At 47.8% G+C, this 25550-nt stretch overlaps 1 protein-coding gene across 1 annotated transcript; it reads left to right on the top strand.

Moving 5' to 3' along the window:
• Positions 1 to 422: 422 nt before the first annotated feature.
• LOC139747448 (suppressor of cytokine signaling 7-like) lies at positions 423 to 9392 on the top strand. The gene is made up of 2 exons (XM_071659806.1): positions 423 to 1025; positions 6678 to 9392. Exon 2 carries the CDS (start codon positions 6684 to 6686, stop codon positions 7713 to 7715), a length of 1032 nt encoding a protein of 343 aa, XP_071515907.1. The 5' UTR covers positions 423 to 1025; positions 6678 to 6683; the 3' UTR covers positions 7716 to 9392.
• The last annotated feature ends 16158 nt before the right edge of the window (positions 9393 to 25550 follow it).

The following is a 25550-nucleotide window of genomic DNA, read 5'->3' as shown; positions in this document are numbered from 1 at the left end:
CGGAAACATCCGTCTGTCGAAAAACACGAAAGTTATCGAGAGCCAACCAGCAATGACTGCTCTCTGTTCCAACTACCGTCTTCTTCTTCTGTTCCCGACAGAGTATCAGTGCTCCCGAGAAGGCTCCACCAGCCATCATCAGCGGCCCTGCCCTGCATGGATAAGGCTTCTCAGAACGCCTTACATAGCCACGCAAGAATTCCAGCTCCCACAACTTTCTCCCCAGCTATCTCAACTTCTTCCACGTGTCCGCCACGAACAAATCTTTCAACCTACTCTGAAACGACTCCCTCCCTCCCTCTCCTTCCCCGACCCCAACCGCCCACAATGAGCGGCCAAGGCTTAGCGAGAAGATACGGTGTTGTAAGCGATATGAAGCGAGTCGCCGAACCGTCGAGTTAGCGGTTTACCAAGAATTCCTCAGTGCGAGACTTGGATCGGTGCGGGACGCTCGCGGCTCCCTCGACTGGCCCATGGCTGGGCGCCGTCAGTTACCGCTCAGCCATTGTGGAGGACGCCAGCACTTCTCTCCGCACCGCTCAGCGATACTAACGCTCATAGGACGCACATTACACCCTACATCACTAACCAGGAATGGATTGTTCGTACATACGGTCCCGTCTGAACGCGTCCGGCTCAAGAAGTCCAACAAGTGTGCGAGGATCACTCGTGTAGACACGTGTGAAATACAGTGGTGTGTACGAACCAACTTGGAACGATCAACAGATAGTTACGCTCGAGGAATATAAGTAACTGCAAGTGCTTCCCAATATATCAGATGTGAATATTAAAAGTGCTGGAAAAAAATAATCAAAATAGTTCTTGGACTCTGTCAAAGAGACAAGGTTCTGACGTGTGCAAGTGGCGAGTGTGAGAAGCACTCCAAGACATTCTCCAAATTCTCTCAAGACATTCTGCAGAGTACGCCAGACATTCTTTAGGTACTGCACACATTCTGCAAGTACTCTACACATTCTCCAGATACTCTGGACATTTTTATCCCAGGATTTAATACTCATTGGAAGGTCAGTATAGCCACAAATTTGATCTCATAAAATTAGTCTTTGGTTGTAATATTAAGTGCATGAATCAATAAATTTTAAATTCATTGTGTAGAGATAGATGAATGTTGTAAAGGATATTATTATGATTGTTTATATTTGTAACAGACTAATACAATAAGTTTTTGTTATATGATTTTAAGCTGTGTCTGATATGAAGTATTTATAATTATTATGGGGTAGACACAATGATCAGTACACTATGTTAAGATATGCCACAATTATCAGTATGAACACAGATTGAACAAGACTGCATGTATCATGTAGTAGTAGGAAACGATGTTGACATTCTTAATTCTGGTCTCTTCAAAAATGCATCGTATGTTTTCCCGGTGACAAAGCTCACCAACATGCAGTGTAAAACGAGGCGCTTCTTCAAAACGCCATATCAAAACAAGGGCGACACTGTCATGAGGACTGTTGTAAACGTAGCTGATGTGAGGATTTTCCCCGGATCATCATACATGGTATCGACCGGGAGGCAATTTCCGCCAAAGATCCGCGGATTGATGTATGTTGGGGGCGTTCGTCTGAACCTAACCTTCCACTATTGAGTTACCCGGAGCGTCCCAGCTTATATAGACGCCAGACGTGACTTGACCTCCCCCCCGTCGCATCGTCGTGTATGGTGTACGTATACTGCGGGTCTCAAACGTCATCTGTGCTTCTGGGATGCGGTCGTTGTGGCAGCCCCCCCTTGTTCCAGAGAGAGGAGGAGGGAGTCTGGCTGGCTCCCGCTTCCTCTCTCTCTCTCTCTCTCTCTCTCTCTCTCTCTCTCTCTCTCTCTCTCTCTCGCCATGGACGCTAGTTCATGTGCCGTAGTATCCCCTCTCGCTTCTGTTTCCTTCTTTTTCTTCCGTAGTCCTGCATTTTACGAACCATCTCCCTCCTGCAGACAAGGAGGCAAGCCACAGGAAGGTTAGAGAGAGAGAGAGAGAGAGAGAGAGAGAGAGAGAGAGAGAGAGAGACAAAGAGACGCAGCCAAGCCTCTTGTTGCTGTTCCGAGAAACAATAGGTAATGGCGGAGTTACAGAGGAAGGGGGAGGGGAGACGTCTCGCTGGCGATGGGGAGGAGGGGTGGGGTGATAATGAGGGAGGAGAGGTGGGTTGATAATGAGGGAGCAGGGGAGGGGAGATAATGAGGCAGTAGGGGATGATGATGATGATGATGATGCAGAGATGATGATGAGAGAGACGGTTGTAGGGTACGTTGCGTGGTGGGGAAACGGCGTGTGACACAGGATGTTGAGGTGGACAGTGGAGATGGTGGAGGAAGTGCTGTCGATGCTGAGAAAGAGAGGAGAGTGAGATTTGAGGGAGAACAACCCGTTCGTTGAAGGGAGAAAAAGTATTAAATGTACGTAGCTTCGCTGGATGATATGTTTATTTTTTAAAGACATACTCGCCCACACTAGTATTTTGGTGGTGTATTTTCCCTGCCAGAACCCAACGCTTGCTAAGAGTGAATTTTTGTGGAGAGGTTTTGACCTGCTGAATCTAAACGAGAAGAATTGTTCGATCCGACACGAATTTCATGTAGGGTAACCCAGGCAGTAAACTGGGAGGGCTTCCCGGCACGTATTAACCCCAGTTTTCAGAATTTGTTCAATGACGGAGTGCTGACTGTTTAATTGGACACTTTATATATAAGAATTACCGGAGATAGTCTTTATATCCAGGTTGTGAAATCATTCGCGTTCGGTCGTTCATATATGAAACCTTAGCACCCCAGCCGCTATATGGTTCCACCCTGTCTATATCCAGTATTCTTTAAGAATTTAATTCCATTTAAATCTCTCGTGGCAACCGGTACCGTAAACGGAGCCCAAAGCGACATGTAGCAACCCTGCAGGAGACGTATTTTTTGTGTAATCTCATTCATGGAATCCGCCAGTCCAGAGTGTATTAGAGGTGTCTCTGGCTTTCGTACGTTTCTCATAACGAACTGTACGATTGCAGGTTACGGAATAATTTCATACAGAAACCCATTAACTTTCCATTTAATGGGTCTTGTATGCTATATTCATTTTTATTCTATACCAACAAGTAATTCATTGTTCATCATTAGTGAAGCGTGTTTAAGGCACAATTATACCACTTCGCCTGAATGTTACTTCCAGTAAATGTATGAAACGCCAATTTTCCAATTCCTGTTTCATTGTTATAGTCGATATATGTCCTTTTTGCTTGCCAAAGACCTGGATTGCGAGTCAGGTTTCCTCGGGAGAATGATTCAAACTGAGAAATGTGACCAGCAGTCGTCATACGTGGTCGTGCGGAGCCACAGTTTGTTTAGAATGTTGATAAGCCAAGGTGTTCGTGGCATAACCGACCTGTTCCCGCCAAATTTCCGAGAATCGCAGCCGCCTCCCTGGTGTTTGAATACTGTTTTGCTATCCGTGCTCTGCCGCGCTCCGACACAAATTGTCTGCATTTACTTCCTTTCATGTGATGTTACTATCGCAGGTGTCTAGTTTGGAAGAACCATATAATTTGTCGGACTGAAGTTCCCCCAATGTTAAAAGGATAACTTTTTGTTGACTTTTGTAGGGTGTAGTGAGCCCCGTAGTATGGAAACATCGTCTTCATGCCAATTAGCGGTTACCGGCAGTAGCCAAGGGTGTCTGGGGTCATCATTAACATAGCCTTAACCCGGTGTCAGTACTTCCAGGAACCTCGGAGCGAGGTAGGAGGGGCTTGCCTTAATCATGGCTCCCTTAACAGCAAAACACGGCACGCGAGGGCGAAGGACATTCATTTTCATATCGAAAGAATGTGATGAATCCACCGACATCCAGGAATAGCACCGATGGCTCCTTGCTTCTCTCTCTCTCCCTCCCTCTTCCCCCCCCCCCCCCCCCCCCCCCCCCCCCCCTGACAGCGTCGCCTCTCCCAGACGCCGTGTCCCTTGCCAAACGTTAGGTATCTGCCAGTCTGTCCAACAACCATGTCCAGCCCGCGGGCTGCTCTGCCTGGTCTAGCCAACGGCTACACTGGTCCCCCAGTGTCTTGACCCCACTCGCTGTTGTGTGTGTAACCTCGTCAACTGCTAGCTGTATCCTGAGTCTATACCATGCTGACGATAGATCTCGTTCCACACGAGCAGTTTAGTTTTTATAAACTGCAGAATTTTGCTGCCCATGTTTAACCTTGTTGATATGAGGGAAAGGATGGAAAATTATAGATTTCTCTTGTTAACGCCGAGATTCATAATCATTTTAGGAAATAGTCTTTTTTTTCATTTTGAGAAAGGCCAGTATGTTCCGGCGACAGATATACATTGTTTCATGGTCGTTTGTGATTAGGTCCCCGTTTTCCACAGTTAAGTAATCCTAATAGAGTAACGAAACATACGTTAGGAATACTGAGCAATATGACTCAAATTACCTATGCGAAATCGACCAAAGCGAGGAATCCAAACCATGTATTTACGTGCAGTGAAAGTGGCTTGTGCTGGGAGAAGCTTGGCAACCAGCGACCGCCGGCAACTGTGTCAGCTGATTCACGGAATGCGATGCTGCCGGCCGCCGCTGGCCGACGTACGATTCAAAAGCTACTATTGTTGGCCATAACGACATATTTTTAGCTGGTTACTTGTTCTTTTGTTACTGGATTAATATACCCTTATTGTTGCTAAATTATCATTCTGACGCAAAATTTAAAGAATCAAAAGAATTTGAGGCGACATGTGGCTGGCTAACGCTAAGCTTTACCGGGAAAAAAATTTCTAAGGGTAGTTCTTGGTAGACCAAAAGGGGAGGAGAGAGAGAGGCGTGAGTGGTGGTACGCTATATTGGGGGAGCGTGGAAACTGAACTCTCTCTCTCTCCCCCTTTTCAGTCAAACGCCTCGCTGGGGACTGATCTGAGACCTTAGAATGACTCATGTCTTTGAACCCTGGAAGATTAAGTTGTGCTTCCTGTGGTTTATGGTTATATACTCATCGCTCCCTTCCGTGGGGGGCTATAGTTTCCAGAAAGCAGCGGAGGGAGTGAATGGCAGCGGACGAGCACTAGAAATCTGTATCAGGAAAAACATCTGACGTACGTCGCCGCTGTGTCATGGACGAATTTAGCCGGATGCTGCTGGGGGACAGGATCAAGAAGGCAGGAAGGGAATCTACCAGGATGTCGCTTCCCGTTTACTGGCACAGACACGCAATTTACACAAGAGCTCGAAAATCTCAGTCGTAGGGAACATTACCGCGTGAGGGGGGGGCTACTACTGCCATTCTCGAGCCCTGCCACACACAGGCGTGACAGGCTTTCGTCACCGTCCCACGCTGGTAGACGCGTCACGAGTCGTGTGCACGCTCGTTAGCTACTCCCTCGGTGGCCTGCGATGAATGTAATCGTACACACACATACACACACACACACACACACACACACACATATACAGAGAGAGAGAGAGAGAGAGAGAGAGAGAGAGAGAGAGACGCGACGGGCGGGCGGGAAGACACCACTTCCAAACAAAGAGTTCCATGGTTCACCTCCTGGGGCTTAGATCGGATTTCCCTCTCTCCCCCAGCCACTCCAGTCCCTCTCCCCCCCCCCCCAGCCACCCTCCTCCCAGTCTAACACTCTCCCACCGCCTCCCCTTCCACTTACCCCCCCCTCCTCCAATCTCCTACCGACCCTTCCTCCCCCGTTCCCCACTCCCCTCACCCGGCCGCCTCCCCCTCCACCTGAGTGCCTCCTGACCCCCCACGGCCGGCCACTGCACCTCCAGGAGTGTTCCGGGAATGTCACTCCCTCGGCTGCAGGAGGACCAGACGCCACGACTGACGGAGCACCCGTTACAGAGAGTGGGATTGAGGGGTGGGAAGGGAACATGGGGAGGAATGATGAATGTAGGGAATGGAGACTGGGACAGAGTAGGATCTTAGGGATTCCGTAAGGATTATGAAGGAGGGATTTTGAGGAAAGAAATTTCAGGGGAATGGGGAACTGGCGTTAGAAGGACTTTTAAGGAGATATGAATTTAGGGATTTTTGAAGTGTGAAGATGATTGTGAGTTGAGGGATGTGGTGTGAGCATTTTGGGAGTAGAGAGAGAGAGAGAGGATTTCATGGACACATGAACCAGGGGATGCACATGCCTCCTCCTCCCCTTCCCACCTCAACACAACACGAGCTGTTCAAGGCAGCGGTTCGGGTTACGGTGTAATTGTTAGGGGAAGGTAACTAGGAGCCGGCGACGCTGTTTGTTGGATCTGCTTTTGACGACCAAATCTTCCACGAACGTGTGTTTCGCGGAACGGAAAGGAGAGAGAGAGAGAGAGAGAGAGAGAGAGAGAGAGAGAGAGAGAGAGAGAGAGAGAGAGAGAGAGAGAGGAGGTCTTGGACGCTCTCTCATTACCGAGGATCATTTACTCTGTTGCTGTACCCTCCTGTGGCAGTGAGGTGGGGGGAGGGGATGGATGGAACATGGGGTTGTGAGTGTTGTAAGTTAAGGTTTCTTTTTTTTTGTTGGTGATAAGATGGGAAATACGTGTAGCTACCAGATACTAAGGTACACATCTGTTCAGGTAGGTGTTTGATGACAGGTAACACTTCGTAACAGACCCCAGTGTTGTGGGAGGACGTCATGAACTAATGTGTTGTTTTGTGTTGCAGGTGAGGATGTTGGTGTGCCCCGGGTGTCATCTTGGGCTGACCACGGCCCTGCCCACCCTCCAGACTCCCACCCCTCACCCATCGTCGCCCCCTGTCTTCACCCCCTGCACCGCCTCCGCCCACTGGGTGTCGGCGGCGCACCTGGCCCCTGGGGGCGTCCAGCCGCCTTACGTATGCGGTCGGATGTTCCAGGTTGGGGGTCTGACCGGGGTGCGGCCCTGCCTGCCCGTGCAACATGATGCTTGCCATGTCCTCTGCTGCCTCGCCTGTCCCCACGCCTGCCCGACGTTCCGCACCTGCGCCACCAAGGCGTCGTGTGCGGTTCCGGAAGTTCGGAATTCCCTACACACGTCAGGCGGGGGCCTAGTAGAGGGGCAGACGGCGGATAGGGGAGGCAGCGTCTCTCCGGACGCCAAGGTCAACAACCAGGCAGGCTTCAACCCCTTCCGCAGCAGCTCCCCCGCCGCCACACCCAACACGAAGCCTCCCATGGACGCCTCCTCCTCCGTCAGACTCACTCCGCCGCCCAAGGAACCCGATGACAGTCAGGTCCTGACGCAGACAAGACGCGCCCTGGAGGAGAGTGGCTGGTACTATGGTGCTTTATCCTGTGACCAAGCGGCGGCCCTTCTGCAGGATACTGCCGTCGGTACTTTCCTCCTTCGGGACTCCGCCAGCCCACAGTGTCTGTACTCCCTCAGCGTCCAGACCCGCAACGGCCCCACTAGCGTCCGGATCCACTACTCCTGCGGCAAGTTCCGACTGGACTGCACGGGACACAGCCAGAAACACATGCCCGAGTTCGAAGGTGTGGTACCGCTGGTCGAGCATTACGTGCGCGTCACGTCCACGCAGGTGTGGGTGGACCACGAGGGCAAGACTTTCAGCCCCATCGATATCAAAAAGCCCCTCCGGCAGGCAGTGCCCTCGCTACAGCACCTGTGTCGCCTGGCCCTCAACGCCAGCGGCACCGCCATCAGCGTCCCGCTGCCTCCGGCCCTCAGGAGCTTCCTCAAGAGCTACCCCCACTCGTGCTGAGCTGTGCCTCACCTCTCACCCGCCCACCCACGCACAACTGTGATGATGGACGCTGCCACTCTCCAGGGCCCGAGACCGTCTCTCGCCCACCCCCACCAACTCCACCACCAGTCTTGAATGGCCGGTGGGTGCGGGGCGTGGGCAAGGGGGCACTCCGTGGCCTCATCTGCAGGACGGCCGAGATGGCCACCTCATCCGCTAGGTGTCCGCGACATCGAAGTGTGGTCCAGAACTTAAGCACAAATTCAACTCGAGCTCCTTGCTAAGGGTGCCAAAAAAAAAAAAAAGAAAAAGGAGAAATGAACTGACTTTTGTGCGTCTGTGATCATCTGGAAACATGGTAGCTACTGGAAGGACCAATACCCATAACCCCCCCTCCCCCCCGGCCCATATCCTCGCCCGAGTTTATTTCCATGATTTGGTTTGCCTTTGTCGCGTCGACAAGCAGGTTCTCCAGGCCCGGGCGTGGATGCCCCTACGAAGAAACTAAGGAAGTTATTTCCATGATCTCAATACAGCCAAAATCCTCAGCATGAACGTTTATGTTCCGTATGTGGACGACTCACGTTATACAGTGTTTGTTGAGAATGTTGGTGATAACTGCATTTAAGGGTCAGATTATGTTCTCACTTATTTTTAACCATTAATTATTATTATTATTATTATTATTATTATTATTATTATTATTATTATTACACAAAGACTCAGATGCAAATGGTTAAAATTCCTATGTTCCTTGAGTTGTAAGAGTGTTGGGTGAACGTGCCTGCCACTCTTCCTCAGCAAGTGTTACAAGTGAGTGGGTCGTGTTTGGCTCACCCTACTCCCTCAAGTGCCACACAGCAACTCCCACCCACCTCACACACCCCCTCGTCTCTCAAGTACTTGGACGCCTCTTCCTCACGCTGACAGTCAAACGTCAGACGAGAAGGAAAGTCGACAGCAAACACAAGATCTCTTCCCTTATGATGATATACTGACATATAATACATCCTTCTGCTGCAGGAGGGTCAAGCCAAGCCCCGGGTCTTGGCAGGTGAGGTCAGAGGTCAAGACCCTGTCTACTGGTCTCATTGCAATAACCTCTGCTCCCATCACCAACGTGTCATCATCAGAAGACCGAGAACTGTTGTACTCTGGAAGTCGTGGACTACTGACCTCAGAGAAGAGGGAAAACCAGTAAACCACTCCAATGCCTTTTTTTTTTTTATGCTTTTGTGACATTATGAACTATGAATAGCACAGCTTATTTATTTACCGTAATTTATTTATTTCTCTCTCTCTCGCCATGGAGGGGGGAAGGGAGTATCTTTCAAAGCCTCTCGCGCACAAAGATAACGGAGGTCTGCGTCGCTTGGTCTACTTGTGACGTACGTCAGTATTTAGTTCAGCCACAGAGCAAGAGGCGGCGCTGTGCGTGGATATCACAAAGAGCTTCCATTCTTGTCTATTTTTTCAAATGTTCGGATCTCATGCATTTCTTCCCCCCCTTTTCCCCCCCAGCCTCCTGCTGCCGCGACGTAACAGGCATAGTATATAGAGAGTCCTCCCCAACCACACCCACCTCCTCCTCCCAACTATTCCTACCATAAGAGTAAATGATTCAGGCAAGAAAGACGAATATGCAAAAGAAAAGAAAAAAAAAAGAGAAGTCAGTCATATTCCGAGCTGTGATCTTTGGTGTCGTCTGGTAGCAAGCGTTAGTTGCACTTCTTGGTTACCGTAGGTCGCGTGCAACGTCCGGGGGTCCCAAGGAGTGAGGGGTCGTGACGCGCATGGGGACCAAACACTCAAAAGTCTCACGTCCCACCACCCACCCCCAGCCTCACTCGACACACACACACACACACACACACAGCTGTGTAATTCCTTCAAGCCTAAAGATGCCTCACTCGGTACCAGGGACCATTTCTTTCGTCGGGCAAAACGGGCAAAGTTACATCCTCATCTGGGACGCCCTCTCCTGGCGCGTACTGACCAAGTGTGTCTCGAGTGATCCTCAAACTCCCAAACACACTACTACAAATGTGTGACTTGCAAAAGAGGGTTGATTATAGGTGTGAGTAGCCCTCCCTCTCTCTCACTAGTGCCCCGGGGGTGAGGAACATCATGAAGTACACCCAACACTTGTCTGCCAGATGCACTGTTAGTTTATAAGTGCGAGTATATATATATATATATATATATATATATATATATATATATATATATATATATATATATATATATATATATATATATATATATATATATATATATATATATATATATATATATATATATATATATATATATATATATATATATATGAGTCATACAGTCAGGGTAAATAACAAATGTTTGTAAACTAAAAAATTATTTTTCACAGGAAGGTTTTTTGCATCATCTCATGTAATGATAGAAATAAAAATGACTCATCAGCTGTTTGTAAGATACAATCTTGATTAGAAATGCTTGTGTTTTGGTTAACTATGCCAACAGATCAATCAAAATTTTTGTATCAGAAAATTTTGTCACCAATATTTTTTTTTTCTGATTTGAATGTCACATGTGATTTCTGAGTTGACCTTGATTGACCTCTTTACCTCATTCACTATATAGCTATATATGTACGGACCGTGGCCGGCCAAGTCAGCCGTGTATGTACGTGTGCTGTGGGCTGGCTAGATCACGGACCCATATGTACGTGCCGTGGCCTGGCTGGGTCACGGACCCATATGTACGTGCCGTGGCCTGGCTTGGTCACGGACCCATTTGTACGTGCCGTGGCCTGGCTGGGTCACGGACCCATATGTACGTGCCGTGGCCTGGCTGGGTCACGGACCCATATGTACGTGCCGTGGCCTGGCTGGGTCACGGACCCATATGTACGTGCCGTGGCCTGGCTGGGTCACGGACCCATATGTACGTGCCGTGGCCTGGCTGGGTCACGGACCCATATGTACGTGCCGTGGCCTGGCTGGGTCACAGCGATAATAAAGGTATTACGTTGTACGTTACCACACGTCCATTGTCAACAAATATATTTTCACTTACATGTTTGGTTTTCTTAAATCCTTTTATCCCTGTCCTCAAGTGAGGTGCGTCATACTCTGGTCTGGGAGAGGACTCCCCCTCAGGATGCACTGGCCTGGGATACACTAGCTAGACACAGTGAAGTAAACATTACAGAAATGGAGGGGGTAAAAGACAACGGTGAGGCGATGTAGTTATAAATACTGACCCGCACATCAAGTCTATACCGACCTTGAAAGTGCTCGTGTCGCAGCTGATACAAGGAATGTCCAGCACACCATCGACGTACTTATAATGTTAAGTGTCCACCACACCATCGACGTACTTATAAAGTGACAAAGGTCGGAGGAGATATTCACGTAAATACAATACGGCGTCTCTGCCGTGATTAACAGAATCACTCACACTACCATCAGGAGGGACTTCACGATTACTTCTTAGCATTCCATTCAATTACTTCTCGGTACACCACCACTGGGTCAAGATAAAGGGTTGTACACATAACGGGAGCGTCACTCGGCCCAGACTCGCTGGATACTCGAATGGTTCCTGGTCCGGCCAGTCGCAGCGACTCCACCTTGAACACGACGCGTAAACGTGCACCACAACCTCCTCCTCCTCCTCCTCCTGTGATAATGAGTCACTCGTCGTCTCTACACTCGTGAACACGAGACGAATAGACGAAACTATACATAACTCCTCATCTAAACTGGCTTAATAAGAGACAACCTGGGGGATGTAATTCGTACTATATCTTGTGTCTTCAAACCAACCAAACAACACCCACAGAAGACCAGATGCCACGACGGCACGAGAGCGAAGACCAACGAAAGAAAGGGATGGGTGGGTGGGTCTTTATTCCTCTGTTTCCCAGGGGACCTTGCACCAGCAGGAGGTATAGAGATGGAGAGGGTCGGAAGGAGATACCTATGGCGCGCCGCCAAGCCGCCCCACCCCTCCCCAGTAACCACCGGGCAAATGGCAGCAGGATGTGATCCCTACGGGACGGTGGTAAAGCAGGCTGCCCTCACGCAGTGGGCATGGAGGGGGAGGAGAGATAACAGACAGATTTATAACATATGAAAAAGTGTTGTAGGACTTTGTAATACTTTATAACGAAATGATCACATAACAAAATGACGGAAGTATTATACCATATTTTCTCTGGAGGTATGCCCTCTCATCTACATCTATCATACGATACTATTATTATCTATCATCAAGAAGCGAATGAATCTATCTCACTGAAGAAAACTATACAAAAAATACATATTGCCAGTAAACAAGAGATGCTGTTATAAAGACGATAGTAACATATACAATAACAAATTATATAAGAGCAAGAAAAGGTTAAATGGCTATAAATAATACACGTTCAGTCCTCGAATGAATCGTGTGTTTAACAAACGTGTTACTATATAAAGACGTACCGTCTCCCCACCACCACCACTGCACGTCTTTCACCGCGCTCATTTTCCCTGGGCGGCGGGTGAATTAACTTCAAAGACCACGATGACCTACGACCCGTGAGCTTCAAGGTACGACCGCTGAGCATGAGGTCGTCCCGTCCCGCTCAAGTAACTCCCATCAAAATGTTCCACATGGTGTGTTTCTAAAACGTAAACCCCGGTCTTCTGCAGCGTTACAGAAAACGATTGCCATTCATGTTACAGAAAACGGTCATGTGTGAGGCACAACTCACCCATCATTTTGACTTTATAAACTATCTAATATTTTGCTGTCAAGTTTGCATGTTTGAACTAAAAACATGATCTAAATATAATGTTTTTTTTCATATCGTATTGCGATAACCAAATATGACTGCGTGGGTTATATTCTCACCGTCATGTTCAATAGGGACACCACTATCTCACAGTCATGTTCACTACAAAGAGACACCAGTCTCTCACCGTCATGTTCTCTACAGAGACACCACTGTTTCTCACCGTCATGTTCACTACATAGGAAAGACCACTGTCTCACCGTCATGTTCACTAGGGAAGGAGACACCACTGTCTCCCAACGTCATGTTCACTACAGAGGAAGACACCACTGTCTCTCACCGTCATGTTCACTACAGAGGAAGACATCACTATCTCTCACCATCATGTTCACTACAGAAGAAGACACCAGTAACATATTACACTATAAGAGGGCGATAAGCGTCGAGGTGTAAATGTTTTATTCAAAGGTTTGTGTCGGAGGAAACTCAAAAATGAAGTAGTTACTCCTACAAGAATATCGTTCTCTCACATGACAGTACTTTCGTTTTCTATTATTAAATTTTACCAGTAACTTAAATAATTTTATTGTGAATTATATATATATATATATATATATATATATATATATATATATATATATATATATATATATATATATATATATATATATATATACACGTGGGAAAAGAGCACGGCATAAAGCAACTTGGAGACGATTGAAAGCTTCTGCGTTGTGGTGGTTAGTAGCGTTGCTGACTATGAACCACACACGGGGGAAACAGAAGGTCAGATAAGAGGGGCCTATGAGTGGAGGCCTTTTGAAGATGGCCGCCCGTGAGGGAGGGGAGAGGAGGAGGAGTCGTGTCATAAGCTATCCCCATCCCTCGTCTATCCTAGCCTTCCTTCTAGTTGGGGATGTCGTCTATCCACACCAGCAAACAAACATCCCGGGGTGGGGGCACAATCAACGGAACAGCCACGTACAACGTACATACCTTCGCCACCAGAGGTTGTAGCGGGTCGTTCATCACGTGACGACAAGTGGTCGTGTCGACCGGTCGCTCGATCTCAGCCGTCGTCAAATAACGTCAGCTTACGGGAACCAGTTGTGAAATTAGCGATTATCGGATACCCACGCGGGGGTGGAACACCACATCCTCATCTTCCCTCAATAAACGAACATAAACCGGCCAAATAACTCAATAAACGAACATAAACCGGCCAAATAACTCAATAAACGAACATAAACCAGCCAAATGAATAAACGCGGTCTTTCCCCTTATGAATAAAGAGACAAATGATGAAAGAGTCAAGAGTTCGCTGGGCTAAAGGAAAACTTGTACATTACTTAACCTTGCGGAAGGGGAGGGGGGGGGGGGGTGCCTGTGAGGCAAATCCCCAGTAATCCGGAGGTGTGCGAGTTAGGTAATCTCCGGCGATTACTGGCCAAGCCAAAAATCCCCCCCGGCCGACTCGTTCTCCTGGCTATTGCATTAGCCCGAGGCTCGACCCTGTGCTGTATGGAAAACGCACGTCCTACCACGTATATATATCTCCCTCGCCTCGCTCGTCAGGGAATGCTGTGTTTGAATCCCTGCTCTATGTAAATATCAAAGGCACGACGCACCAGTGTCTCTAAATAATTAAAGACACGTTGGAGAAAAGGGGAGAACAAAAGGTATTATTCTATACCTGGAGAATAAGAGAATTCACGATGTCTTTCTTCTCTGTTCATTATGGAATATGTGAATTAGATGTGTGTACGGCTTGGCTTGGCTTGGTTGCTCGGGGCCACAGCTGGTGTCTCCTGGTGTCAAAGCACAACCTCATGTTCCCCCGTGCACCCACCCTCCTCACGCTGCTCCTGACCACCTTCCATTTGTTCTAGGGCTTAACTTTCCAGGCTTGCGGTAAGTCCGGTGCCTTCCAGACCCCGTGGCCAGTGCTTCCAGATCCTTTACACCCCCCTCCTACCCCCTCCCCTCCGATTCACATCCCCAGACACCCCCCCCCCCCACCTGCACATGTTATCCCGATAAACACGACGGGACGACTCTTGCGCACGACGCTACAACCCCTTGAGCACGAGACGGAACGAACCTTCGGTGGTCATGACGGCCTGGCCTTTGACCTGACCCTATCTGAGAGTCGTGGTAGAGGGGGATACAGGGGGGACCTCCCCCCACCACCCTGTAGTGGTGTAGTACCTCCCTCCTGGCTGGCTCGCTCCCTCTCCCTGGCAGGGTGGGTAAGGGGAGATGAAAGAGGAGCTATGGGTTGAGGCCTGAGCTAAAGATGAGTTAATTGGCTGCCTGAGGGAGGGACGAGAGGACCCAACCATCCAGCTAGCTAGTAAACACACACACACACACACACACATATATATATATATATATATATATATATATATATATATATATATATATATATATATATATATATATATATATATATACTTTTCTTTCCCTACACCTGGAAGCTTTGGAAGTCTCTGGCGTGTCATGTCCTGGATCACAACTATGACCTGACACAGGTGAAAACACACGTTTTTCACTTCCCCTCAAACTTCGTAAACGTTTTCCCTTGTCGTTTCTTTCTCTCTTTCATGAACCTCTCTATATATCAATTAAGGCCCGGCCTTGATGTGGACTTTTGCTCGCGACCGGAGCCTCCAACATTTGTGCGTATATATATATATATATATATATATATATATATATATATATATATATATGTGTGTGTGTGTGTGTGTGTGTGTGTGTGTGTGTGTGTGTGTGTGTGTGTGTGTGTGTGTGTGGGTGTGTGTTAAAGAAGCTGCCTCGTGCAGCAGGAAGCGTGGTAGCAGCCAAGTGACGACAGAGGAGGAACAGAAGACGTGAAGCAGAGGAAACCAGTCAAGACAGTCAGAAGAAGACGGAGGAGGAGAGGGAGGGGAACAGAAAGATAACGAAAGATAAGATGAGCCGGAGACAGATACTGCCTCCAGCACGAGTTAAGGCGAGGAAATATGAAACAGGAAGTTGGTATAATTAGGGAGGTAATACAGGAGGGGGAGAGAACAGTCGTAAGCTCGTAAGACAATCATACAACTCATTGTTGTGTTAACGATGGTGTTGTAGTCTGGTGGTGTTGTGGCAGAGTGTTGTAGCCTGGTGTTGTTGTGGCAGGGTGTTGTAGCCTGGTGTTGTTGTTGTAGCTGTTGCAGAGTTGCAAAGACCGACATCTTCCCCACGCTCGTTTTGCAGTGGTGTTGAGGACCGGCAAGTGGTGGGTGGAGTGGTTCATCTGTATGTACGTCTATTTTGGTGCTCATGTGTGTGTGTGTGTGTGTGTGTGTGTGTGTGTGTGTTTCCACCTGTCCCTCTACCCAAGTACCAGTGTGTCTGTGTGTGTGTGTGTCTGTGGGGTTACGTGTCTTGTCTGCCTGGCCAGACACTTCCTCATCAATACCACAGGAGAAACACGTCGCCCACATGGATCTCCACCCAGCCAAGAGGCATAAAGCAGCACCTCCTCCTCAATCAAGGAGCAAGTCAACTCCTCCCCCGCCCCACCAGCCCTTGCCAACCAACACGACCTTCCTTCCTCCCTCCCCCATGACAACTGCCAACAGCTTCTCTCAATTGGTCTGAGCGACGCTCTCGTGGCCAGAGCTGGGGTAGCCCTGCGTATCCCAAGCTTCCACAAGTTCTTAAGTTTGTATCATTTTGCATAATAGGAGAAAGAGAGATAGAGAGAGATAGTTCCTTCTATGTGGCTTGAGACACTTGTCCTTACAGACAGACTGTGGGTCGTGCGTTGTGGACGCGTCTGGGGCGACCTTGACCCTGACCGTGTCGTGCTGGCGAACATGTGGCTGACTTGACCTGTGCTGTCTCTGTGGCTAGGCCAGGCAAGGTGGTGACCAGACGACAGACGCACCCCTACACGAGACACCATCACAGAGAGACACAGAGACGCTACACGAGACACCATCACAGAGAGACACAGAGACGCTACACGAGACACCATCACAGAGAGACACATGACGCTACACGAGATACCATCACAGAGAGACACAGAGACGCTACACGAGACACCATCACAGAGAGACACAGAGACGCTACTTAAAAGACACAACAAACACAAGTTTTTACTTAAGAGAGAGACACTACAAGGCACTACTTTAAGACACTACAAATACATCAGTTCCACTACACTACCCCACACAGGATGACACATGATGTTCTCTCTCTCTCTCTCTCTCTCTCTCTCTCTCTCTCTCTCTCTCTCTCTCTCTCTCTCGCCGCTATAAGTCATCCAGGGAGGCTGATCTGCATACAAGTGTTCAGTTGCCTTTGGCTGGCCGCCAGCCATTGCCCGGGTGAGTTGCTAACTGGCCAAAGAACCGGCCAAATAAAACGACTGCTCGGTGGCCCTTGAACACAGAACTGTGGAGGGTAAGTCTCCAGGTCGTCTAGCTATGTCGGACAACTGTGGCGGATGTGGAAAACGTGTAGTCGTTAGGATACCTTCCCACACACGGGGCTCCGTTTTCTTTAACTTTCTATAATGAATATATTGGAAGACTTATCTCTCTCTCTCTCTCTCTCTCTCTCTCTCTCTCTCTCTCTCTCTCTCTCTCTCTATACGTGTACAGTCCGAATGCTGACGATTTCCTCTTTTCTGCCGGGCAATTACCCGGGATAAAAGCAAACTAAGGGATTCCCACGTGTAAATTAAAACCAAACACCACCATTCAGGCGCGCAATTAAGAGGAGAAGGTTTGGCGGTGATTGGCTGGCCGGCGGGAAGCCCCTCCAGGGCTCAACCAATCACCGAAGTCTAATTGCTGCCTTCAGTCCCGTCGGGAAGACTGGGGCGGGCGGGGGGGGGGGGGGGGGGGGGGGGGGGGGGGGGGGGGGGAGATTTACGGCTGCCTTATCCGAAATCTTATTTTTCCTGCCCTTCAACGACTTCCAATTCTTTCCCCCTTTTTTGTGATTCCGTCGGTCCGTTTTCTTTGATACCCGGCATTTTCTATGCAAACTAAAATCGCGCCCAATACACCATCTGGTTTTAGCGTTAGTTTTATTTCGTGGACGTCAGAAATATTTGGAAGATTCACGTCTTTTCCACAACTACACGTGTGTGTGTGTGTGTGTGAGTGTGTGTGTGTGTGTGTGTGTGTGTGTGTGTGATAGAAATAACTTATCTAATCACCTTGTATTTACTGAATCATAAACATGTAACATGTTTATCTACCACAACCAACCAACCGTGTTTATCCACCGTAAACTAACAGATCTCCAATGGTCATCGCCTTTACATAACTACAACCCACCCACCAACCCCACCCACGAGAGAAACCATCACAAGACATTATTAACATCAAGGCTGCCTTATCCGAAATCTTATTTTTCCTGCCCTTCAACGACTTCCAATTCTTTCCCCCTTTTTTGTGATTCCGTCGGTCCGTTTTCTTTGATACCCGGCATTTTCTATGCAAACTAAAATCGCGCCCAATACACCATCTGGTTTTAGCGTTAGTTTTATTTCGTGGACGTCAGAAATATTTGGAAGATTCACGTCTTTTCCACAACTACACGTGTGTGTGTGTGTGTGTGAGTGTGTGTGTGTGTGTGTGTGTGTGTGTGTGTGTGTGTGTGTGTGATAGAAATAACTTATCTAATCACCTTGTATTTACTGAATCATAAACATGTAACATGTTTATCTACCACAACCAACCAACCGTGTTTATCCACCGTAAACTAACAGATCTCCAATGGTCATCGCCTTTACATAACTACAACCCACCCACCAACCCCACCCACGAGAGAAATCATCACAAGACATTATTAACATCAAGGCTGCCTTATCCGAAATCTTATTTTTCCTGCCCTTCAACGACTTCCAATTCTTTCCCCCTTTTTTGTGATTCCGTCGGTCCGTTTTCTTTGATACCCGGCATTTTCTATGCAAACTAAAATCGCGCCCAATACACCATCTGGTTCTAGCGTTAGTTTTATTTCGTGGACGTCAGAAATATTTGGAAGATTCACGTCTTTTCCACAACTACACGTGTGTGTGTGTGTGTGTGAGTGTGTGTGTGTGTGTGTGTGTGTGTGTGTGTGTGTGTGATAGAAATAACTTATCTAATCACCTTGTATTTACTGAATCATAAACATGTAACATGTTTATCTACCACAACCAACCAACCGTGTTTATCCACCGTAAACTAACAGATCTCCAATGGTCATCGCCTTTACATAACTACAACCCACCCACCAACCCCACCCACGAGAGAAACCATCACAAGACATTATTAACATCAAGGAGAGGACTCCTGAAGGTCTTGGTGTGGTGGGGCTCTGCGGGGGAGGAGGGGGAGGGAGGGGGGTCATGGGGGTTAGTCCTCCTGACTCCTTCCTCCTCCCCACACACATACACACACACCCTACACCATGTACGTTTCTCCTCTTTATTCGAATCTCATTCAAATCCTGTTGCGTCTCGCGTCTCTCAGAGGAGACGAGAAAGAGAGAGAGAGAGAGAGAGAGAGAGAGAGAGAGAGAGAGAGAGAGAGAGAGAGAGAGAGAGAGAGAGAGAGAGAGAGAGAGAGAGAGAGAGCCTCTGATGTTAAGGACGCTTAAACCTGATGTTAAAGGTGATGCTAATAATGGTTAAACCTTGGTGTTAAGTTTGATGTTGATAAGGGGAAGGAGGTAATACATAATCCAAGCTTACAATACAGGAGGAGATGCTGTCTCTCCCCTGCCTGACCTACTGTATTTTAAGACCCTCACCAGAATGTATCCGACTAGAATCTCATAAGATTTTTAGGTGTTGTATTACCTAAACGAATGTGAGGTGTTGTACTACAAACAGTTCTTCTAATCCTCTATCACTTAAAATAATTCAGTCGCTGTATTACCTAAAATACTTAAACGTATTCCCAGAAGTACTTAAAGTAACAAACTACACAGAACATTTTAGGTGCTGTATTGGAAGAAATATTTTAGGTATCGCATCCGAACGAAATACATTTAATGTTCCGTCTTGGCTTAGAATACACGAGGCGTTACGTAACACCAGGAGACTGCTGACCTAAGATACCCTTCTCTCACTAGACACAGAGCTGTATTAGGCCTTCCTGTGGTTGTGGCCAGGTTAAGCTGAGCTAAGCTAAATCGTTGTAGACCTACAGAAAGGCAAGGCTTAATGAGAGACTCTCTGGCCATGATTGTAGGGTAGTGTTGGCCAGGTTGTGTGTTGGCCAGATAGTGTGTTGGCTAGGTCCAACGGGAAACGACCGGCTCCTCAGCTAATAATGTCTGTCTGTGTGGGTGTGTGTGTCTGTTAGTTTGTATCTGAGAATATCATATGCGTTCACAGCTATTCTCTCCCTCTGTCTATCTAACATCTTTTCCGTCTGTCTGTCTCTCTGTCTGTGTGCCGGGCTGTCCGTCTCTTTGTCTGTAAAACCCCCTCTTCCTCTTCCCTCCCACCCACCAGACCGAGCGCCTCCCTCCTCCACACTCTATCACAGCTTGAACATGACCCGAGTTAAGCGAGCGACAAGACTAAGGAGCTTAGCACAAGCTTCCGGTCACGGGCTTTAAGCTGGGACCAGGCAGTGGGGAAGCACTTATTGAGCCCCGCCCTCCCTCCCCCCACTCAACGAAGCACTCAAGCTTAGCGGTCACAACGCAAGCTTTTAGCCCGGCAGCAGTAAACATGGGGAGAAGAATGACATCGTAACTAAAGACACCGAAAACTGAAACAGTCTGAGCAGTAGAGTATTGCCAGTACGTGTGTGGTGTACTTTGTGATGATGGTGGTGGTGGCTGTGAGGACGGAGTGGATGCACCAGCAGGGAGGTGCTCCGGGCGATGCAGCTTCCAGCCTCTGAAGAACAGCCACACTCCACACAACCTCGGTCCCGTCACGAGGAAATGGATGGTAAAGAGGTTGATAAGGGAGGCCACTGTTCCTCCCGGTGCACGAACTCAGTGGAGCTCGAGATGGTAAAGAGAGGGAGTGGCTGATAAAGGCTTCGAGATGTGGTCACAGTGGTGGAAGGTGGTGACGATGAGCGGGGCAGGGCATCGAGGTCGTGGAAGCTCGTGTACGCCAAGATGGCCCAACTGTTGACTCACAAGCAATAGCTTGGCGGAGGGAGGAGACCTTGGAGGACGGCCTGATAAGGGATGTGATGGAGGAACAGATAAGGTCAGGTCAGCACACGACCTGAGACACGGACGACATCTCTGCTGGATGACCTCATTGGCCTGGAATAGTTTGTGAGTTACAACGACGTGAAGAGCCAGACGGACGACGAGGAAAGCAGGACAGACCAGGTGTGGACGGGGGACGGGCCGCCTCCCGTCCGTCCCCCTACGCAGGGGATCTCTCAGTACAGGACCCAATTCGAGAGGCTTACGACCCTGGAGTAGGCTTCCTCGTTAGGCCTACAGACAGTCCGCCAGATTGAGAGGATTTATGAGATATTCTATATAGACCATCCCCCTCCCTCCCTCCGTCTTTACGTCACTAGGAAGAACGGGGTCAGTACGCCCCAGTGTTCCTTGTTTGTCCTGGGTATTATTGCCGGTAGAGGAGAAACTAGAGGGTAAACAAACGGAAGTACACACACACACACACACACACACACACACACACACACACACACACACACACACACAACAGTATGCCTTGTGAAAACAACAAGTGTCATCACAGGCTGAAGTCTGTCAACCAAATACATCTGTGAGGATCAACTGTCAATTCTGAGTTCTTCTCGACTGATCCATCAAACTATTGGGGCAAGGAAGAGGCGCCGGACTGAGCTGGCAACACTGGCACGAGTCAGGATGAAAGCTGGTAAGGCTAGAGGAACGCAGGGAGTGATGGCCCGAGATGGCTACACTGTCAAGCGAGAGGTCGAGGACCACAGATTGCAACACTGGCAGGTGAGGGTCGAAGGCTAGAGATGGCAACACAAGTTAGCAAATGACGCCATTCTTCGTTTTTTCGGAACGATATCTATCTATCTATCTATCTATCTATCTATCTATCTATCTATCTATCTATATATATATATATATCTATATATATATATATATATATATATATATATATATATATATATACATACATACATATATATCCTGAGGGCAGCACACAATCTCCCCTCAATATCAGACCTTCCAATCTTCCAGAAGTGAACCGAGTTAGCCCAGCGGGCGGGTGGGGCCAGGGGGTTCGAACCCTGGATGTCAACAACAACAAAAAAAAAGAGGGGGGGAGGGGGGTTAGGTTGTGTGGAATGATCGTGCGCTCCGAGTGAGTGTGTGTGTGGGTCTATCTGCGGGCGACAGACGCGCCTCCGCCTCGCTATCTACCACAACACACACACACACACACACATACGATACAAGATGATGTTAACACCGGTCGATGATGCTACGTTCACAAGATAGATGGCGTTGTGTGTGAGTGAGTACATCATGACTGAACACTCACTCACTCTCACTCACTCTCTCCCTCTCTCCGTCGGAACTACAACCCTCTCTTCCCTGGCATTTCAACAACTTTCTGGCCCACATATATTCTTACTAAAATCATTACAGAGGAAATTAATATCCCCCAACCCCCCGTTGTGGAGAGGCTCTGTCCCTCCCCCAGCCACCCACATTGTCCCGCATCATTACCGTGCGTAATTGACTCGATCAAAATCACGTTTAATGAAGGCAAACTGAAGTAATTAAGATTCACGTGAACATTAGCGGCGGAGGCCCGTACGTCCGTCCGTCTCTCTCTCTCTCTCTCTCTCTCTCTCTCTCTCTCTCTCTCTCTCTCTCTCTCTCTCTCTCTCTCTCCAGCGGCAGCCGTGCTCGCCCGGACCCGTCCGTCCGTCCGTGCGTCCGTCCGTCCGTGCGTCGCTCTTCCCGCGCCCCTGCAGTCATTACCGCTATCGCATCAGGACGTAAAAACGTCAAAGGCTGCCCAGGAATTTCGATATGAGAATTTCCCGCCATTTCTTGTTGCCCGCGTAGTACATACCATCTGAGGTGATGGAGAACATGGAGGAAGGAGGGAGGGAGGGAGGGAAAGGAGGAAGGAAAACATTTTATTGGGATGGATTTTACTAGCCGAGTATCACTTGCCATCTATATACACACAGGGAGCTGGAGGTAATGTGTACCCCAGAGGGTAACGTTGTCGGGACGCGAGTGTGGTGGAGTCATGGATGATGCTGTCAGTGTGATGGGGTAAAACAAACAAACAAAACAAAACAAAAAAAAAGTCTTTAGCATATTACATGTTTGAGTTCGAAGACACCAGGCATGTCACATGTGAAGGGAGTGGGTGGCGGGGTGGAAATGTAATAATACATATGAAGTATATATTGTAAATATGTATATGCGTGAGTAACTGTGACGTAGGCACAACTATAAACAGAAAGCAACATGCCCATTGTACTGAACAATCGCCGGCGTTAATAATAGTTCTGTTAAAGCTATTGTTTTGTCTAACAATAGATATATCCTCCTTCATAATAACGCTATTGTGTAAACAACGGCCTGGATCTGGTATTTATAAATAACGACAGACGAAGAAGAAAAAAAAAAAGGCCTCAAGGAACTTTTTGGGAATGATTATGATGAAGTAATGTGATCAATTACGTGATCATCAGATAATCCGATGTAATCAAGGGATTAATCAGATAATCCGATATAATTTCTCCACAAATCGTGCAAGATTACGATAACGGAATTCCTTACGTCAAGCTGATACGTCAGGCTTTACGTCGTCCTTGTGTTCGTTTATTTGATCGTTCCTCACAGTGAAGTAAAAAAAAAGATATAAACTGGAGTAAATATATATATAATTGTTTTTCATGTTCACATCTTTCCCTCCCGGTCAGGTATGCAACATCAAGGATGGATATCTAAACCCTGTGAAAATATACTAAAGTCATGGGTCAAATTTTCCTTCACACACGCACAAAAAAGAAAACACGAAGAAAACGGGAATACATATAAACAAAAAGAGAGAATGGGATGCTGGTGGTGGTGGTGGTGGTGCTAATGGCAGAGTCGGAATGTTATATAAACGCGAGACCCACCCTAGCTGAGGGGGAGGGTTCGAATCCCCTAAACCCCAAGGCAGTCGTAATGGGTGGGGTTGTGTGGGGTGGGGTATTGAGGAAGGAGCCTGACGTCTCTTAATGACCGACGTCAGATGCCGGAATACTGAGGAGGAGCACCACCACCACCAGACGAGTTATTGCCAGCTGGCCTGACGAACTGCAGGAGAAAATGGAAGGGTTTCAAGGGCCGCTGTGGGGCCTGACGGAGACGCTGCCAGGGGCAAGAATAACAATAATAACACCACCAACAACAATAACAACAATAACAACAATGATAATACTAACACTAATACTAATACTACTACTAATACTACTACTACTACTACTACTAATAATAATAATAATAATAATAATAATGATAATAATAATGATAATAATAATAATAGTAATAATAATAATAATAGCCAAAGCCGAGGGGAAGCAAGGAGTGCAACAGATGAATAACAGACGCATAGGGGTAAAAAAAAAAAAAAAAGGAAATAATGAAGATAGGGAAAGACCAGCGACGAAGAGAAGTAGTTGGTGTGTGTGTGTGTATGTGTTTGTGTGTGATGCAGAAAGAAAACATAATGCTGAGGAAAAATTAACACTGAAGATGAGGACAGAATCCATACAACTGGTATAAAACGAGAGGCAAGGAAGAGAAAATATATATATATATATATATATATATATATATATATATCAATGAAAATATCTTCATATAACTATATATTTGCGAGTTTGATCTTTATATAAAACTACATGATCAGTGTTAACCAAGAAAGCCCCCCCCTCCCCACCTCTCCCACTGATCTCAGCCCTGGAGACAGAAATACAGATACATCATGAATCGTACGTCAGCACCGTGTGGCGTCGCCGTACGACAACGTCGGCGTGGGTGATGCCGCCGTCGAGTGTAAACAAAATGAATCCTTTGATTTTACGAGGCGGGAGACGCCGTCCGTCCGTCCCTCCTGCTTGTGTCTAATGGGCCATCTCCTCCCTCAAAGACCTGCCAAGGGCACACCCGAGTCTTCCCCCTCCCTCACATCACGCTGAAGAGCTCAGGATCCTTCTGCAAGACATCGACGTGGAGGTACAAAAAATTTAAGACGAGGAAGTCGCTATTATTTTCATCTCATCAGCTCTTGAGTGCGTCAGCGACTGGCAACACACACACACACACACACACAAGTCCTCCAGGATGGCTCCAGCAAGACTGTGTTTCCCTTACCATGGATTCTGCTGGCTGACACACACACTAACCATGGACTCTGCTGGCTGACACACACACTAACCATGGACTTTGCTGGCTGACACACTCACCATGGACTCTGCTGGTCTGAGAGACTCACGTGACGGCACCTGACAGTAAACACCCTCCTGACGCCGTGTTGACACATCTCTGGCAGACCGACCTGATCTATTCGCCCCTCACACTCTTCCTTCCCTCCCCATGTACACTCACACTCACCCTCTACACCTCTTCCTTCCCTCCCCATGTACACTCACACTCAACCTCCCTCAATGCTCCCTCCCTCCCCAGCTCCGTCCCTCCCCACTAACAGGTTACCATCCTTTTTCCTGTCAATAAAATGAATCTCAAGATGGCCTCCCTAAACCTCGTATCGCACAACTTTACTGAAGTCTCCAGCAAAATCGAGGCGGCGGCTGTCGTGGTGGATGAAACTCGAACATTCTAGTGACACTAGGTTTATCTACGTCACAAAATGGGTTCATAGAGCCAAGACTGTCCATGATAACAGGCAAGTGAAATAAAAACCTGGTCAATATCTTCTGTTTCGTCTTCCTGTATGGAGTTTTGCATCAGTCATCATCACTATATCTATCATCTCTCCCAGCCATAGACATTTTCTATGCCGTAATGAGGTATTTTTCTATATCCAAGTATAAGTACAAGATTACACAGACGGGTATAACGAATTCGTGTGTACTCAACATCCTCTGTCCGTGACACGC

Source organism: Panulirus ornatus, chromosome 68 (genome assembly GCF_036320965.1).
Source record: "Panulirus ornatus isolate Po-2019 chromosome 68, ASM3632096v1, whole genome shotgun sequence".
Classification (NCBI taxonomy): Eukaryota; Metazoa; Arthropoda; class Malacostraca; order Decapoda; family Palinuridae; genus Panulirus; species Panulirus ornatus.
This window is presented reverse-complemented; position numbering and strand designations above follow the sequence as displayed.